The 19,210-nt window shown below is 40.9% G+C and overlaps 1 protein-coding gene across 3 annotated transcripts in view; it reads right to left on the reverse strand.

Annotated features, from left to right (window-relative positions):
• The window catches only part of SUDS3 (SDS3 homolog, SIN3A corepressor complex component), a 46,609-nt gene that overhangs the window by 16,255 nt on the left and 11,144 nt on the right, over positions 1–19,210 (reverse strand). For all 3 annotated transcript variants that reach the window (XM_072600305.1, XM_072600304.1, XM_072600306.1), the window contains exons 2-6: positions 18,330–18,399; positions 11,292–11,347; positions 10,074–10,145; positions 6,386–6,405; positions 4,974–5,130 (exon numbers count right to left, since the gene is read on the reverse strand). In XM_072600305.1, coding sequence (XP_072456406.1) covers positions 4,974–5,130; positions 6,386–6,405; positions 10,074–10,145; positions 11,292–11,347; positions 18,330–18,340 — 316 coding nt within the window. In that variant the 5' untranslated portion in view covers positions 18,341–18,399. The remainder of the gene's footprint in view (positions 1–4,973; positions 5,131–6,385; positions 6,406–10,073; positions 10,146–11,291; positions 11,348–18,329; positions 18,400–19,210) is intronic.

The raw sequence follows: 19,210 nt of genomic DNA on the forward strand, positions 1-19,210 counted from the left end.
AATCCAGCCATCCTCTACCCAACTGCCAAAATAGGATTCTTAAAGTCTGAGCACATCACCCCTTTTCCAAATATCTCTAGAGGCTCCCTATTGGGAAGCAGGTGGCCCAGTGGAGAGACAGAGTGCCAGGCCCAGAGTCAAGAAATTCTGAGTTCAAATCCTGCTTCAGATTCTTGCTAGCTGTGAAATTCTGGGCAAGTCACTTAACACCTGTTTGTCTCAGTTTCCTCATACACTAATAATGGCAGCTACCTTCCCAAAGTTATTGTGAAGATCTGGCACATAGTGGGTGCTATATAAATGTTAGCTATCATCATCCCCATCCTCATCATCACTATTACCTCTAAAGTAAAATGCAAATTCCTCAGCCTGCCATTTCAAGTTTTCTATCATCTGCCTGCTCCCCATCTTGCCAGGTTCCGTGTGCTCATCTTTGCAGCTTCACTGGACAAGCTCTACAATCCACATCCCCCTTCTCTGCATTTGCACTTACTACCTTCCAGGCCTGGAATCCTCCTGACCTCCATCTCTCCCACACACAGCTCAAGTGCCACCTCTACAGGAAACCTTTTCGATTCTCCTCAGCTGAGGATATTCTCTTTTCCCTTCCTAACATTACTTTGCACTTCTCTCTGGACATGTTGCAATCCCCACAATGATGTGGGCTTCCTGAGGTCCTGGGCTGCCTTGGTTTCATCTTTGCATGTCGACACCCAGCACCCTTTAACTGTACCCACTACAGCAATGAATGCTTATTGGACTGAATTAGGAAGATACTTAGTTGACTAGTGACAGTGAAATATATAAAGGAGGCCTACCTCTGCAACTTGAAACCAAAACTTTCAGATGCCTGAAAATCTCACACGAATAAAACAAAATGGAGATTAATAGGGATCTCTCAACCCACAAGACAGCTTCCTTTTTGTTCCCTCTGACATTCAGTCTTTACTCTCCAGCCTAGCTCCTGAACAGGCTCCTGCTATTCCTTAAGACCCATTATGAGTAGGGAAAAAAAACCCAAATCTCATGGTACAGTGGAAAGAGCCAGAGGACCTGAACTGGACTCTCAATCTGCTCGTTATGACTTTGGAGAGCCTGCGCAAGGTGTTTCCCTTCCCTAGGCCTTATCTCCTCATCTATAAATCAGGGGGGCTGGCCTAGATAGACTCTACACTTCCTTCATACTCTAAGTCTACAATCTTATTACCCATTCTCTTGCACTATCTTCACACACACACACACACACACACACACACACACACACACACTCCACCCTCCCCTCCCCCCCAGTATGCCTTTATAGCATAAGTCAAATATTTGGTTAGACATATAACCCTCACCACTATTATCTCTTACTTGTAGGAAAACACATCTCTCTCTATTCTGTCAGAAGCTACCCAAATGTAATCTAACTCCACAGACCCCATCTCTCTCTGCCTATTTTGGGAAGCACCAGGCTCAACAACGTGCATCTGGCTATACTCCAAAACTTAAAGGGTGTGCAGTAGCATTAGTGGCTGCTCCCAACTCCAGTGATTGTGCCACATCAGCCCCTGAATCAGCATAGCACAAAAGCAATACCACAGCTTAGTGAAGCTCGGCACTGGACCAGGATCAAGACAGAATCCAAGCTGGAGCCCCTAGGAGTGGCTTGTATGATCCTGGCTTTCTCGAGGGTTCCCGATAACACAGATTAAGTATTTTATAATGAATAGAGTGCGATATAAAGGAGGCAGGAGATCAATGCAAAATGGCCTAATAGTTTGGGAGACCTGAGTTCAAATGCTACCACCAATCAAGCTGTGAGACCACAGCCCAACCTCTCTAAGGCCCACTTTTTTTCATCTGAAAGTGTTATTGAAAGGATCAAACAAGATGAGTGAAAATGCTTTATAAAAGCAAACAAATCATAGCCCTACACTATCACTTAGAGACTATGATCACAGAGAATTTACATAGGAAATCGTGAGATTAAAGAGTCAAGATTACAAATATCCAAAGGGACAAAGAAATGGTCGACAACTGAAAGCGAACCCCCAAAAAATCAACTGTGGAGCACAAGAGGGTTTAAAAAAAGAGAAGGCACATCTAACTTTCACCGCTTGCTTCAGTACCAGTTTCAATACAAGTCCAAGACCTGCAGCCAAGGGCCTCTGCCTGTCTCGATTCACTTCACTTCCTTCTATACAGCATGAAAAACTCACCTCACCTTTGTACTCTCCACCACAACGTACAGAACTCCCCATACTCCTTGAAGCAGAAAGCCTAGGAGGTCAATGGAGTCTGTGCTACAAATGTTCATCAACGATATGGAAGTGGATCAAGTCACCAAGGCCATATTCTAAGAGAGCAAGTCATATCCCAGAGATTCGGCTTTCAAAGGAGCTGAGGTCATCTAAGCCAAGAGTCTTACCAGCTCCAAACCCCAGTTATTTCTGAAAAAAAGAGTTCTTCATGTTCATAAGTAAAGGCCTTCTTTTTAGGAAATATCTCTTCTGGGCAGATCTCAGCAAAACAAGGATGGCACTGGTCCATAAAGGTGAGACAAGTCACTCAATTACAAGCATGCAATCAGGCCTTAAATTCAATACCATAGCAGTACCATCTGTGGAAAGGCTAATTATCCTTCCAGCCCCAGTACCTTTATTTGTGACAATCAGTTATTACCTTGGCAGTGCCTTCCACACCAAGGGTACCAAATGGCTTGAGGAAAGAAATTGGTACTTTTAGTGTCCCTGACTGGATTCAAATGTGCCTCTGTAATCTATTTTATTGAGTAAAAAATGATGCCTCTCCAGGTGTCTTTTGTTTCCATTTGGACTCATCCTCTCAGTCACTGAGGATGCCTCATGACCCAGTTTGGAATCTGGCAGGAACTGCAGGAACTGCCTGGCCTGACAATGCATCTCTTACTTCGACAATCCTGATGCCAAATCACAGGTAAGACGATAATCCTCCTCCCTGCAGATGGAAGGGGAGAGTCTATGAGCTGGCTCTATTTCCCACTTGCCTAATGAAATCACATGAACATCTGGTAGGCAGAGCAGACAGTGATAATGTAGCAGTGCCAGCCTTAACCACAGGCAAAGAAAATGGTGCAAGTTGAGAAACAGGCAGGCAAAACTGGGTAACAGATAGGGCCAACACAGTTATCAGTCTAATTAAAAAAACATTCTAGCAAGTACAAAACAAGGGACTGCTGTTCAAAGCTCCCTCTCCAGACTATCCACACATAAGATCTATTATTGTGGGCTCTCTGAAAGGCATCTAGAGAAGTCATTTCTTTTGCAAAACATTTCAGTAAGGAATCCATCACAGAATCCATTTTTCAAAGAGGCCCAACCACTCTGTAGCTCTAACATTTGTGTAACTGAGATTGACAGCGTATGGAGTCTTGGCATGAAGTGCCCAGTGGGTAGAAAACTCTCAATGACTGCTTTGGATTTCCAAGTCAACCACAAAGGCAGCAGTGGAGATGGGGTGGTTCTCAATAAAGGCTTTAAAAACTAACCAAGCATTCATTCGCACATTCTAGCCAGGACTGCTACAGAACGCGCTACACAGAGAAAGGCTTATCACTTTGGCTGCTTAAGCCAGACCTAAAACTCCAATCTTAACTTTTCTTGTAGGGCTTACAAAGTGAAACCATGCCCAAGTTCCAAGAAACTAAGTTCAAGCCAGCTCTGGCCCTGCATCATTCTAGGATACATCAGTCTACATATGGCAACAGACGGGAGTCAGCCCTTATTGCCTCTCACTTAAACTTGCCTACACCCTGCTGAGTTCCCATATGTAGATTAATAAATCCTAGAAGGAGGACGTAGGGAGCTGGATCTGGGGCCAATTTAACTTTGCCACCTCCACAGAAAACAAATGGCTTTAGCTCCTTCTGCTGGAACAGCATTTTATTTTTTCAATTCATGATCAAAGCCATGGGCAAATGGGCCTATTCTAGTCTACAGACTACAAAGAAAGCACAGAAGTCCAGGGCTGAAAAGGACCTTGATGTTCAAGTATTTTTAGTTGTGTCTGACTTTAAGGAATTTAGGCAAACAGTTTAAGTGACTTGCCCAGGTTCACACAGCTAGTAAGTGCCTGAGGCTGGATTTGAAGCCAGGAAAGTGAGTCTTTCTGCCTCCAGGCCCAGCACTCTTTGTACTATGTGCCCCCTAGCAGCTCAGAAAGGAACCTTAGAGAACATCTAGTTCAACACCCTCATTTGTTACATATGAAAACCAAGGCCACAAAGGAAAGTGACTAGACCAAAGGTGAATCCGAACTCAGGTCTTCTGATGCCCAATTTAGTGTTCTTTACATGATACTGACTGCCATGTGGACCCTAAGGCAGAAGGACTTCCTATACCATAGTCATACTACAAAGAGAGGCTTTCCCAAGGCCCTGGACTGACATGTCTAGGTCAAAGAATTAACTCTGATTTAGAGCTAGAACATTCATCAAGCTCATGGGCTCTGAACTGGGGGTCCAGAAACTTGTTTTTTAGGGAGAGAAAAAACCCATAACATTTTGATAAGTGTCAATATAATGTTTTCCTTTATAACCCTATGTATTTTACGCACTTAAAAGTATTATTCTGAACAGGGGTCCACAGCCCAAACAGGTCTGTGACACCAAAAAGGTTAAGAATTCCTCACTCTTAGCCAGTTTTCTCATTTGACAGAGGAAGACACTGAAGCCCAGAGAAGATAAGTCATTTCCCCAACGCCACACAGGTGTAAGTCAAGAAAAAAGGGATTTACATCCAGGGCCTCCAACCCCAAATGCAATGTTCTTCCCAAGACAAAGAAGAGCAGCCAACAGAGGGGCTATGTAAACGCAGGAAAATGATTTGGCCTGCTTTGGTCAATAATTCTGCTGGTGGAACCTCATATCACAAGGAAGAGGACACAAGAAAAAAAAGCAACAAATTGGAGAGTGAGGCCAAGCCCCTCTGGGGCCCCTCCTGCTGCCATACCTCCTGTCAGCTCCATGGTCAGCTTCTCATTCTCAATCATCTTCTTCTTTTCCTCAAGCTCAGCAATCAGGTTCTCCTTCAGCTCTACCTTCTTATCCTCAAACTCCTTCACAGCAGCCTTCTTCTCCTTAATGTAATTCCTCTCCACCTGTTCTGTCTAGTGAGAGAAAGAGGCACAGGGGATGAGAGGAAGGTAGCATAGGGCCAGCTCTCCCTGACAGACCTGGTCCTCCACTCCCATCTCTCCCTGCTGGTTACGTCCACGCAGCAGCAGCAGCTGCTGCCCACCAAGCCACCCGCCTGCCCATAGGTCTGCCAGTTAAAATCCAAAGAGTAGCACTCAGCTCTTCTTTAGATTCATGTCACATACTTTTTGAAACAGATCTTTCACTGAATAGTTTCCCATTCATCAGTTTGCATAGCCTCACTAGTTTGACCCAAAGACGTTATAGAAGTTACTCAAAAAATGATGAGGAACACACAGCATGCTTTTTCACTCTTAAAAAAAGGCACTGACTTGAAGCTTCTGGTCTTATTTTATGTAATTGAATGTTTTTGTTGATGGTTCCTATGTTTGGAATTTTTAAACAATGTATCACATTTTTCAAAAAAGAAAAATGACTAAACATTTATATTCAAATTTAGTCCCAAAGTGAACAACGAAAGGAAGCCAGATTTCCTTTCATGATTTGGTAAAATAAGTTTAAGATACAATGAAAGAGAAATGACACTGGAATGAAAACCCTCAGCATCCATAAAACTCCTTTGCTAAATGTGTAAAGGAAGAAAATCGCCAACCAAGCCATAAAGTCGTATCCGTGATGATAACAATCAGCTTATACTACATGTGAGGCAGGGCCTGGCACTCACACGTACAACATGACAATGCTGAAACCCCTTGAGCTCCCGCCCCACAAGCAGCAAGCAGACACAACATGGGGTGAAAAAGAATAAATGCAGTGGTCTCTCCAATGGTCCTCAGTATCTCAGCTCTACATCTACCCACAGAACTACTTTAAAAGCAAGGCTTGATGGAGAACCAATGAATCTGAATGACAGTCCATTACAATTCAAAGCACATTACAACTCAAAGCAGAGTCCAACTGTCCTTAAAATTAGGTAATTAAAACTGGAAAGCAACTCTCTTAATCCATTTTGACGATAAGCAAAGCCCATCAACCAAGAATAAAAAGGTGGAACTACTAAAGTGAGATCAAACATCCACCTGCCAATCCCATCACACTGAGGATGAAAGCTCCGTGTGTGAACTCTCATTGCATGACCTCTATGATAACCTGCTGAGCAGACAGCAAAGGCTTCTGGAAAATTCTGAAAGAAGAGGCACCTGGTTTAGAAGAACAAAATGTTAGTCACAAGAGAACTTACATTTCCAGTAGGTCAATGGTACTTACTTCCAGCTGAAGGAAAAGTTCTGAAAGAGATCAAGCATACAATGAGATATGCTCAGCTTTGTCATCTGTCCAGGATAACATTAAGAATCATTTAGAAAGAGTAATTGCTTTTTGAAAGCATGATTACACAAACAAACGTTTTCATCCCAAACACATTCAAAGGAGAGGGAGAGATGCAAGAGTACATGCTTCCACCTAAGGGGACACCGTCCTAAAAGGATGTTGCTTCATTTAGAGCAGTACAACCCCTGATCAATAAATCTCAAGACTGACCCATTCTGCTGAAACTGTTTATTCAAGACGGAGTCAGAGAGAAAGTGTGGCCAAGCCACCAACTCAAGATCAGACAAGATCAGAAAAGGAAAGAGAGCCAATAACCACCACCCAGAAATCTTCCTAGGTGAAAATGAGTAGAGGAGACCTGGCATTTCAGCACCTCAGCTCCTAAGCTTTGGACCTTTTCAGTGATGAGGTATGCGTGCATTCATACTAACGTGTCCAGAGTGATTACACAAAGAGTACACCAGAATGAAAGTCAGAGGGACGAGGTCTGAATCCTTATTGTTACTTAATGCATGTACGACCTTGCCATGTAACCTCTTTGGGCCTAGTTTCCTCACCTATAAAATGAAGGGATTGGACTAGAACAGAGATTCTTAAGCAGGGATCCATGAATCTAAAATGTTTTTAATAAATGTATTTCAACATAGTTGCCTCCCATTGTAATTCTCTGAATTTTATGAATTAAAAAACACTACCCCGAGGAGTTCATAAGCTTCACCAGACTACCAGCCAAAGGGCTGGGTCCATGACCCATCCATTAAGGCTAAGAATCCCTACACTGATGACTGACAGTCACTTCCAGTGCCAAATCCTCTGCTCCCTTCCCTCCCAGCCTTGGTCTTCCCAATCTGCAGAGAGCTGAGGGCCTCTAGTCTCTTTTCATGTGACTGTCTCCACTTGGGGTCGAGGTCCAAGGAAGCGTGGCTGAATTTAAGCAAGAAAAGGAGAGCTCTTCCCTCTCTCTAACAAGAAAGGAATAGGATCCAGGAAAGTGGAAGGGGAAAGAATAAGCATCTATTAAAAGCCTACTACATGCCAGGCACTGTACCAAGCATGTAACCAAAATCCTCTCACCCAATCCTCACAACCACCCTGCAAGGTAGGTGCTATTATCCTCATTCCTGTAACTCTGAACAAGTCATTTCTCTTCAAGAACACTGCTCTGAAAGCAAACTCCCTCACACGAAAATAAGCCAGATTTCTCCTCTATAAATCCAGAAGGTGGAGTCAGTGATCTCAGAGGAACCTTCTGATCCTAAAACCTGTGGGGCCCTGGGCCAATCATTTCCCCTCTCTGGGCCCTAGTTTCTATATCTGGACTATGGGATCTCTAAATCTCATAAATACTTAGAAATCTGTCCCATTATACCATCAGCCTCACCATCATGTCACAGGACTGAGCTGTCAAATCTCTAAAGCTCAGTTGTGATCCTGGAAATTCACACTTACACAGTAAACTGACAATTAGCACTTCGGGTTGCTTTGGTCTTATTTGTTTCTTTTACCACTAAAGCAGGTGGCGATGAGCAATGGATAAGATTTTTAAGGGTTCAGACAACTACTGAGTTACCACAGTTCTGGCAATATCACTTAATTACAGGGAAAGGATTTTAAAAGAGAGATTAGGAATTGGAGAAGGGAATTTTAAAAAAAGCTCCTTTGGAGCAGAACCAGGAGAACTTTGTGCACAGCAACGACCACAGTGTGCGAGAGTTTTTTCTGGTAGACTTGGAATTTCATAATAACGCAAGAACTTCTTAAAAAAAAAAATCCCAATGGTGGTTCTCTAAGGCAAAATGCCTTCCACACTCAGAGAAAGAAATATGGAAGTCATTAGCAGAATGTAGCAGATCATGTTTGTGTGTGTGTGTGTCTTTGTGTATCATGTTTTGATTTGTTATATGATTTCTTCCATTTATTTTAGTATGACTACATAGCATGACTATAGTGAAAATGTACTCAATAGGAAAGTATATGTAGAACCTATACAGAATTGTATGCAGTCGTGGGGAGGGAGGGGGGTAGTGGGGGGGTAGGTGTGGGGGGGATAAAATCTCAATTGTATGGCAGTGACTGTTAAACATTAAAAAATAATTTAAAAAAAAAAGAATATAAAAAAAATTTTTAAAAAAAAGCTCCTTTGTATTCATGAGTTACATTACATATATACATAAAATATATTTCCTTTAGGAAATGTCAAGTACTACGTATCAATTCTCAGGGGCCTCACAACATTCTTAGGCACTTCTAAAGATATAGTTATCATCAATCTCACTTTAGGAATAGAGAAAATAAGGAAACAAGTGGCTCAGTGATGTGTACCAGGTCCTACAACGAACCAACGGCAGCAGCCCTGGATTTCCCAGTCTCTCACTTTGTTCACTACCATTGTCCAGGCAAGGTACCTGATAAACATTCAGAAAAATGTTAGGAAAGGAGACAGATTCAACAACTTACTAAGAATCTCTAGATCCATAAGGAACTCTGCCTTCTACAAACTACAATGCTGACTGTCTGGGTCACTCATCTGATCCTCATCTAACCACATACTGCCATGAACTTCTCCTCTACTGGTGTCTCATCATTCATTTAATTTTGAATTCCAAATGTTGGATCTCCCTATTTGAGGGCTGAGGCCAGGAGGTCTAAATCTCAGCATCCTCCAGTGCCACACAAAGGGCCCGTTCTACACACATTCTACACTGAATGAACTGGTGAGATGAAACAGACCAAGGACACCTTCCTGCCTTTCCAGTTCCTTCCATTTTGAAAACATGGGAAGCCTAGGAAAGTGTGCTGAGCTTGAAGTTACTGAAGGAGAATCTCCACAGAGCATGCACAGGCTATCAGGTAAGAAAGGAGTCACTCTATTCCCAGAAACAGTCTTTGGGACAACCTCAAATACTGATTCCATCTGAGCATCTATGACTGCAGATTCACACCAGTGGTATTGATACTGGCCAAAAAGCCCTGGAGAGTTCTCTCATGGGCAAAGTGCACAACAGCAAGGCGCTTTCTCAGCAGAGGCTCTCAGCCATGATTCCTTACATTGTCCCTCCTGGGATTCATTTTAAATGATGGGCCACATCAGTGGTGTCAAACTGAAATAGAAACAAGGCCAGTAAACCATGGTCAGCAGATTGATTTAGAAAACCACATATTAACAATATTTGTGTTCTACTGAGGCAGTTAGGTAGCACAGTGGATAAAGCACTAGACTTGGAATCAGGAAGACCCACATTCAAGTTGAGCCCCAGACACTTCCTAGGTATGTGGCCCTGGGAAAAGTCACTTAACTTCTGTTTGCCTCAGTTTCCTCAACTGTAAAGTGGCTAGAATAAGAGCACCTACCTTAAAGGGTTGTTATGACGATCAAATGAGAGTAATTGTAAAAGGGATTGGCACCGTACCTGGCACACAGTAAGCGCTTAGTGTTAGTTTTTATTCTATCGTATTATTTATTCTGTTAGATATTTCCCAAATACATTTTATTTAGAAGGCTGGAAGAATTGTGGCCTTCTATGGTGGCCCCTCTGGTGTAGCCAACTTGTTGAAGACCAAAAATTAGTTCAAGAAAGGTAGATGGAGAGTGTTTCATTTCCATTAAGATGTTCCACTTCCTTACCTGCATTTCGTATCCTTTCTTTGTACTGCTGGTCCAGTTTTTTCATCCTTTTCTGATATTCCTGTAATGTACCTAATGTAAATAATTTACAAAGTTTACTCTGAAGATCAACCTGCTTTTAAAATTTAAGTTATCTAAATTTAATTTTTATATAACTATTGAAATAGTCTGAAAATGGGCAGTCCTCCCCCCAAGATAGATTACAACCCCAAAGTGAGATCCCTTTGAAAGGAAATATAAATATCCACACTAGCATACACTAAAAATATACATAAAACTATTGTGCAAAAAATGCTTACTATGGAAGGGGAGCGACTGAGCATTTCAGTAGGGGAGGAAGGCATTTCCAAATAAAATCATTCTCTTTAGTTCACATTTAAGTAGACTAGTCTACTGGTACTGATTTCAGAATCCTTCAGACAACTGTATTTAGTGCATATTAAAAACCCCACAAACTAGATTCTACTCCTTTCCATTTTAATATTTACATTACATTTCAGAACTTAAATATGTAACTACCCTAATAACTCCCTCTGTATTATTCACTGTGGAGCCAAATTAAAGGTGGTCTTTCTCAAGAGAAAAGTTGCTGAAGACAAACCAAAAGGCATTTATGTTAAAGCGACAGCACTTCAGTTTTGATGCCACAAGCATAAAAATAATCCAAGTATTCTATTCAAATCTCAACTCTATAAACCAACAGGGAAAAGAAGCAGTATTGCAGTTAATTCTGAACTCGTCTGCACTAGGACTTTTTGAAAGCAGCAGGTTTATACGCTGAGCAGTTTCCTCATGTTCATGGTGAGAAGAGGAAGAGGACCCTCCAGGATGGAAGGCCTTGACTCATGCCCTGCTGCTGACATACTGCTCAACTGACCACGGACCAGTCATCCAACCTCAGTGCCCCAAGCAACTTGCTAGGACTACAAACCCAGATACGTTCTCGACCCCCATTCGTTGAGGGACTTACCCACAAAGACGAAATCAAAAGACTAGACTAAAAAAACAAAAATGTACATTATATTAAAAATATCAAAATATATTTGCATCAAGTTGAGTATGCAATACCAGAAGGAGTTTGTACTCCAAAAGTGGGAAGGTGGCCCACAGAAAGTTAGGTAAGATTTAAAATTTTCTAAAAAGCAATTAGCCATGTGCATGGTCAGAAACTGTGTCACCAAGTCTACTCAATAATGGAGTAGACTAAACCACACTAACCTTCCTGCAGTTGTTGCAATTGCCTCTTGAGAGACGCCAGTTTGTCCTGATACATCCTGCAGAGAAATTTTGAAAGCAGCATTAATGCAAAAACTGCTTCAGGAGAATGCAAGTGAGCTCACGTGGGAATTTCATCATTGTCATTACCTGACAGACAATAATTCTCCAATTTTTCTTATGTGTTTGTCAATATACTAGGTTTTTATCTTAGGAAGTGGGGACTCACACAAAGAGGACTTTGTTAACCTCAGTTTCCCCATCTGCAAAATGAGGGAACTGAATTTAATGCTTTCTAGGGTCCCATCCAGCTCTGAATTCATGATTCTAGAACTTTTTCTCAGACTGGGCCCAACTCTCTGGCAAATCCTATGACCTCATCTTTGGCAATGAATGATAAAAGCTTCAGGGCTGTGAAAATTGTGAACTTCAATAAATGTTAACATATACTGATGAGCAAAATGCAAGTATGTACTAGGAAAGCAGATACGAGGTAGGCTTAGAAGCACCAATGATACTGAGTAAATGAACAGGGGAAAAACCCCACAGCTGTGAAGACAGCCATGACCATTCCCATCCACAATGGAATGAAACATAACTACCATATCAATTTCATACATAAGATTTTAAAAAGTCAAAGGAACTATAACAGGGCTTTCTACAGATATTTTTCCTACATTCTACAAAGATAGAACGATGGGTATTTAAATTCTAAGCTAAATAAACCACATTAATATTTTTAAGGGAGAATCTGGGAAGATATAACAATTTTTTGTCATTTAAAACCAGATTAAGCCTTATTTGGAAAAGAATAGTTGACATTAAAAAAAGCAAAAATCCAGAAAGCTTCCCTTAGAACGTAAGAGGTGATATTTCCCCCAGCACCTGATGGGCAACAGAGACTTGCCAGAGTGTATAACTGACTCTCTAAATGCTAGTTTCGCATGTGTCTCACAGTCCAATAAATAGCTTCATCTGTACCCTGAAGACATCCTCAAAATTGTACAGAGAGAAAAAAATGAACAAAATTTAATAATGTTCTGCCCATATATTACTAACATACCAGTAACAAAACCCCACCATACCTGCCCATACATTTTTTTTTAGTCAGGTAAAATTCTTTTGCTCCAAGGGTACAAATTATCAGTGCTTTCTTAAGACTACAGCTGTATCTATCAAAAAGATGCCGGGACTTTCCACAGCATCTCTCTCCCATCTAAAGAACACCAGTCTGGAGGAAGGAATCGCTATACAAACATTGCATAAATATTACGCACATGTTCTGTGGTCCCTGTCAGAGAAGTAACGCAGAGGGCTAGAACTCTATCTTTGGCATACATAATGTGAAGTACCTGACTCAGAGTCTCACAATGCCCATTTCAATGAAGATGGAACATTCCAGGGGGCTGATTACCAATAGGCTGAACTGAAAAAGGAAGACTTCAGTTGTGCAAGCTGAAGCCCTCTCAGTCCCATCCCAGACCCGGCTCAGAGCGTGCTCTTGATGTCTCATAAAATGGGATTCCTAGAGAAGGCCAAGAAGATAAGAACCTTCTAATAAAGAACCCAATACAATGGAAGCCTCCAAAGCCAGGGCTAACATCAGACAGGAGTGACCAACAGCAGAGAAATTTCTATGGGAAACTGAAAATGGCTAAGACAGGTGGAGTTGTAGGGGAGACGGTCCCAGAGAATAATTGATGTAATTCATGTGGAAGGTTAAGACACGGGAAAGAGTAAACTGGAAAGTAGTATTTTATGTCACAATAAGGTTGAAGGAAGCAGATTCCTCACAGGACAGAGAAGCCAGTATTAAACAAAAAACTAAGTACCATAATTTTATGTAGAATATCTTTCCATTTACAGTTCTCCCTCCTCCCCTCCCCCTACAAGAGCTCTAAAATTCTGGGGAAAAACTGTTGTGTATATATAGGCAGGTGGCTGAGTAAGTCATGCAGCTACTCTGTAGCACTAAAGACCAAGGCCAGACAGGACAAAAAAAATGTATAGAACAAGAAGAAAGAAAATAAGGAAAAAGGAAGAAACTCTCATGTGGAAAGCCTTGCAAGAGAACAAAAGAAAAAATGAGCAAGTAAGAGGCTCCAGACAATATTAAACATAACTCTTGCGCACCCTCCGTGGGCCTGTTTATTACCTCATTAGAACCTGAGCTCCCTGAAGCCAAAGGGAGGCATTTGCCTTCCTTTTGTCCCTACCATCTGGCACAACACCTACTTAATAAGTGTTTGTTGATTGATTAAAAGAAATGAAGATGAAATCATCCCCACTTCTCAAAAAAAGACCCGGGGCAGGAGGAGGGAGAAGAGAAATGAGAGGAAAACAAACAAACAAGGACCAGACTTTGGAATAGAAATAATCTGCAGGACAGACCAAACATGCTACAAGAACCTCCAAGATGGTTTAGAATCACAGTAAAAGATATGCAGGAAGTGACTAGGAATATGATCAAAGAAGGAAAAACTCCAGATGACTAATGCTTTCATCTAGGAAAATTAGGAAATAGCAAACACTTAAAATTATGTCAGTAAAAGCAGAACCCAAGAATATGTGTCAGAAGTTGGGAAAGAAGGAGGAAGTGGAGAGTCTAAGAGCTTAAGACTATTACAAAGTAAAAGAAATTTTATCTGTGCTTGCTGTAAGGTGTGGGTGGGCATGACTGTTATTTATTCCAAGGAGTAACACTGAACTATGAAAATAAGACCAAAAAAAAAAAAAAAAGGCAGTGACTTACACTGATAAAAAGAAGCACAAGTAATACAATGCCCTAATGGAGAAAAAGTTTAATTTAGCAATTGTAACCGTGAACATCAATGACCTAAGAGGTGTAAGTGAAACAGGCAGAGGTGGATCTTGAACTCCAATCTCCCACTGCCAAGGCCAGCATTCTACTACATTACCCTGCCTCTACACAGCATCTATTATTCTATGAAAAATGCTTCAGCTATTCCAAATTAGTCACTGGAACAGCTAAGGGCTTAAACACTAAAGCTCTGTATTTTAACAATACTGCATAAAACTTTTTAAAATTAATTTTTTTTTAAATTTACATTAAAAAATTTTTAATCAATTACTTCCATCACTTCCTTATACCGCATGTTGAAATACAGTTTATCCTTTTCATAGTAACATAAGGCCATTATTAAGCATCAATTAATGTTTTGTACACAGTAATAATATTAAGGTCTGTTGAGATACATATACTTATGAAGTCTGTACTTAAGTTCTGAAAATATATATTAACTTTAGGGATGCTAAGTGGCAAAGTGGATAGAACGCCAGGTCAGGGATCAGAAAGACTTAGACATTTACTATTTTTATTTACTAGCTATATGATCCTGGGAAAGGTGCTTAACCCTATTTGCCTCAGTTTCTTCATCTGTAAAATGAGCTGGAGAAGGCAATGGCAAAGTACTCCAGTATCTTTGTGAAGGAAACCCAAATGGGGCCCTGAAGAGTGAGACATGTCTTGGAAAAAAAAAAAAGACCAACAACAAACTGTAAAGAACAGTTTGATATTTCATGCACACTCAATTTCAGATTTTTCTACATGTATCTCAATGTTTCCGTTGAAGACTACAAAGCTAGGTGGCACAGTGGATAGAATGACAGGCCCAAAGTCAAGACCTGAGTTCATACCTGGCCTTACACACTTACTAGCTGTGTGACCCTGGGCAAGTCACTTCACCCTGTTTGCCTCAGTTTCCTCATCTATAAAATGATCTGGAGAAGGAAATGGCCAACCACTCCAGGATCTTCACCAAAAAAAACCCAAACAGAATCATGAAGTCACACACAAGTAGAAATGACTCAACAACAATAACAAAGTTATATGTATCAAAAAAAGAAAAAATTATTGTAATCTATTTAGCCAATAAAAAAAGGAACAAAAGAGTGGAGAGAAAAGAATAACAACAAAAATGCTGGTTAGCAGACAAGGTAAAGAGCAATAAAACTGATCAGGCCGAATGCAAAGAGGCGCCGACTACAGCCCTGATCTCTCTCTGAAGGACTCACCTCCATCTGCAGCCCTGCATCCACAGAAAGGACGGGGGTACAAGTGCTGACAAGGGGAATGGGAGCATCAAGCTGACGTGCAGAAGAAAGACAAGAAGTTCAGAGGAGACACGGTCAGGAAGAGGTGGCTGCTGGGTGTGGGGGAGTGAAGTGACAACCCCCACGGGCAGATGCAGAAAATGAGGCTGGACAAAGAGAAGAAATTACAGAGAGCCGTGCACCAAGCGTGCCGTGTCTGCAGTTCTCTTATTTGTGTCCCAAGCATAGTCTAGTCTCCCTGCTAAAGCAGATGAAGAGAGTCTCTACATTTCAGGTCAGTAGAGAGAAAGCAGCATTCTGAGGAAACAAAAAGCAAGGCTTCACTGGGGAGAAAAAAGGTCAGGGGGGCAGGGAGTCAGGTTTGACCTTTATCAGGACACAAGACAGTGGAAGAGTATCACACAGAGGCAGAGGGAAGGAGAAAACCAGCTATGAGATTAAGAGCTTGGAAACAGACTCAAGGCTTCTCTGAGAAGGAAGAAGCTACTTGTCCATCCAAGAATGATATGACAACCACAGAAACATCCGCTTGTACAGAGGATGTCCTATACAAAGTCTGAACAGAAGGAAGATCTAGAAATAGTGACATTCCCTAAAGGTTCTCATTTGCAGATGACATCATGGTGACCACGTACAGAGCCTGCTCAGTAAAAGCAAAGAACCCTCAAAAGAGATCAGACTAGCCACCCGAATGGGTTAGAAAGTATATACACTACCAAGATCACAAAATGCAGTTGGATGCGCACTTCCTCAAGTTATTCCATCAGTATATCTATCCTGGAAAAATGGGGCAGATAGTCATCCAATTCAGAACTGGAGACAAGGAGAAAATAGGAAAGTGTACAGCATGGCTCAGTGATCCCATGCTGCTCCAAGTTACAAAAGCTCATCTTTCTAGCACTAATATTCTTGCAGTGATACTACTTGGCTGACTGTGATCATGAAAAACATGATCAGAAAAGAATGAAAAGTGCAAGTGACCCAAAGGCCAATGGAGAATTGCACTGAGGGCTATGTAGTTAGGGTACAGCATATGACCAACAATGATTTCCATGCAAGAAATTATGTACAATTGATGATCACATCAAGGATGGATATGACCAGAAGGGGCTGAGTTGGTCATGAAATAAAAATGAGAGATAGTGGATAAAGTCAATACTGCTATCTGTGAAATCTTTAAACCCAAAGAGAAAGGTCATCAATATGTGGGGTAAATATTTTTAGAATAATTTATAGGAGGACCTGGACAAGAAAGAAGCGACAGGTTACCACTTGCATCACATTAATGAAATTATGCACTCACCTGGGTAACAAAACTTGAAGGACAGCTAAAGAGCAGGAGGGAAAGCACAACTGGAATGTTATATACAAGTGCTCAATAACTATTTCATGGATCAGGATGGTGGGATGAGCACAATCATTGAGTTTAGACATCTGGTCCAAGGAAGTATTTGCTAGAACCTTTGACTTTGGACTCTGTCTTTGAGACCCAGTTTGGTAAACCAGAGAAGATGTCAAAAGAAAAACTTGCGAAGGGAAAAACATCTGGAAGTACAAGTTATGTGCCCACTACAGGCAAGGTGGTGAAAGAGAAGGTAATCTGGGAAGCAAATAGTCAGCTAAAATGGAATTTTGGACATCTAGATCATGGGTCAAAATCTAAGAAGGACAGATTCCTTGCCAAAAAAAAAAAAGGCTTAAAAGAATATCAGAGATCATCCAACTCTATCCACTTTTTCTCAGCATTAACTATTCCCAGTAAAGATGTTTACCAGTTCTACACAAATGATATAAAAAGATTTCAGGATCAAAGCGAATTTTTTAAAAAGACTTCAAGAGCTTTATCATTAGGGTAGTTTTTCGTCTATAAAAAAGCAAACATGACCCTGCGATGAAAACATAAGCAGCACAGCCTAAAAAGACCTATAATATAAAGGAGAGGCTCTTAAGCTGGGAGCCAGTTCATGAGCTTATTTTTAAAAGATTAGTAATCCTATGTGTTTGATTTTATGTATTTAAAACCATTATTCTGAGGAGTCCACAGTATCTGACAGACTGACAAAGAAGTCCCTGACACAACAAGGGTGAAGAGGAACACATCCACAGTATTTAACATCAGTCAGATTTGAAGATAATCCAGGAGGCCCACAAAGAGACTGCTATTAGGACCTTTGAAGAAAAGTAAAAGGAAATGGTATTATACAACTTGAAGGGAGCTAAAGAAAATGGAATTCTAGTTTTCAAATCTCTAATGCTCTGGGACATGCCGTGGCACATAAGAATGGTAAGCAACCCTTCTCCATGTCCACTTAGGAACTGGGCTATAGGTGAAGTATAAGGGGGGTGGTTCAATTAAGTAACAATACAATTTTCTTGAGTAAAAGTTATCATGTATCCTAACAGATTACTGAAAGAGAGTGGAATTCTATTCTGCCTTTATAAAACAGGACAGGTTGTTTAATTAATCTGGAATTATTTCAATGGGGTCCTACCTGGAGGTGATAAGCAGAGTTGGGTAGTATTAAAGACTTTACTGGAATATAACACATCCTCTAATGTAGAGAGGAAGGCAACATTGTTGCAGGATAACTGATCTCCCTGCTTCTATCATCCAAATGGAAAGTGAACCAAATATAAAAAAGTTAAAGCAGGAAAAACATAAGTTATGTAAGTACTGATTAACTGTGTGACCCTGGAGATGTCCTTAGTCTTTCTGGATCCTGCTTCAACTATAAAACAGAAATGTTAGACAGAATATCTGTAAGGATAAAGCTCTAATAGTCTATGCTGCCACAGGGGGAAAAATAACCCTGCCTTTGGAAGGGTTTCTTTTTTTTTTTTAATTCTACCCAAACTAAATTGACTAAGTTTACTCAAATATAGATTTCTAAACCAGATTTCTTGTCCATTTCAAACCACAGGAAAGAAATAGCAAAACAATACCAAAAAAAGGTGTATACTACTCACTGTTCCTTCATTTCGACATAATCCTCCTCATCGTGTTTTGCCAGGTCAGTTTCACTAGCATCCTCTGTATCTGAAGGAAAAGCAAGAGGAGGGATTAGTTGGAATTAACAACAGCAAAAAAGATTTGGTACACAGTTGTTTTTTTATTTGTCTATGGCAAGCTATAGCACATAGAAAGAAGTATACTTAAGAGCCATATTTTATGAGCCTTTTTAACTTGTGTCAGGATTTCCCTGAAACTCCTGGCTGCAGAGCAGCATAGTCTGCCTCTCCCTCAATTGGCAACATGCAAAACAGGGGCCAAAAGTGACTTCAAGAACAGGAGTGAGGGAACAAATCTGCCATTTCTAACAAAAGAGCTAGACCAGGGAAGAAGGATTTTTAAATTGCTGACTAGGAAGCAATCCAAGAAAACCCTCAGTCCTTTAGGGAGCCCACGCTAGCACAGACAAGAAATCTCACACATGCCCATTATGAGCCAGACATAATTCACATCAGACATTCAAAAGCAAAACACAAGCAGGCCAGATCCATCCATAATCAATTAACAAGCATTTATTAAATGCTTACTATGTGCCACACAAGGTGCTAGGGATAAAAGCACAAAGAAACAAACAATCCTATTGACCTAAGCATATAATCCCCATATATCTTTTCACGCTCTGTAAAGGAGTGGGGGGGGGGGGGGAGTTTGGGAAAAGGAAAATTATTGAACAGTTAAATTGGTTCATGTCAGTGTGACTAATTTTTTTTACAAAAAATAAAATGGCCAAAATTTTCTGTAACTTCACCAGACTATCACTTTTGTCCAGACTTCAGCTCTGACACCACTGCTCCCCCTCCTGGCCACTTAGATAAACTGTGCAGCATGCCCCAGTTAA

Source organism: Notamacropus eugenii, chromosome 4 (assembly GCF_028372415.1).
Source record: "Notamacropus eugenii isolate mMacEug1 chromosome 4, mMacEug1.pri_v2, whole genome shotgun sequence".
Classification (NCBI taxonomy): domain Eukaryota; kingdom Metazoa; phylum Chordata; class Mammalia; order Diprotodontia; family Macropodidae; genus Notamacropus; species Notamacropus eugenii.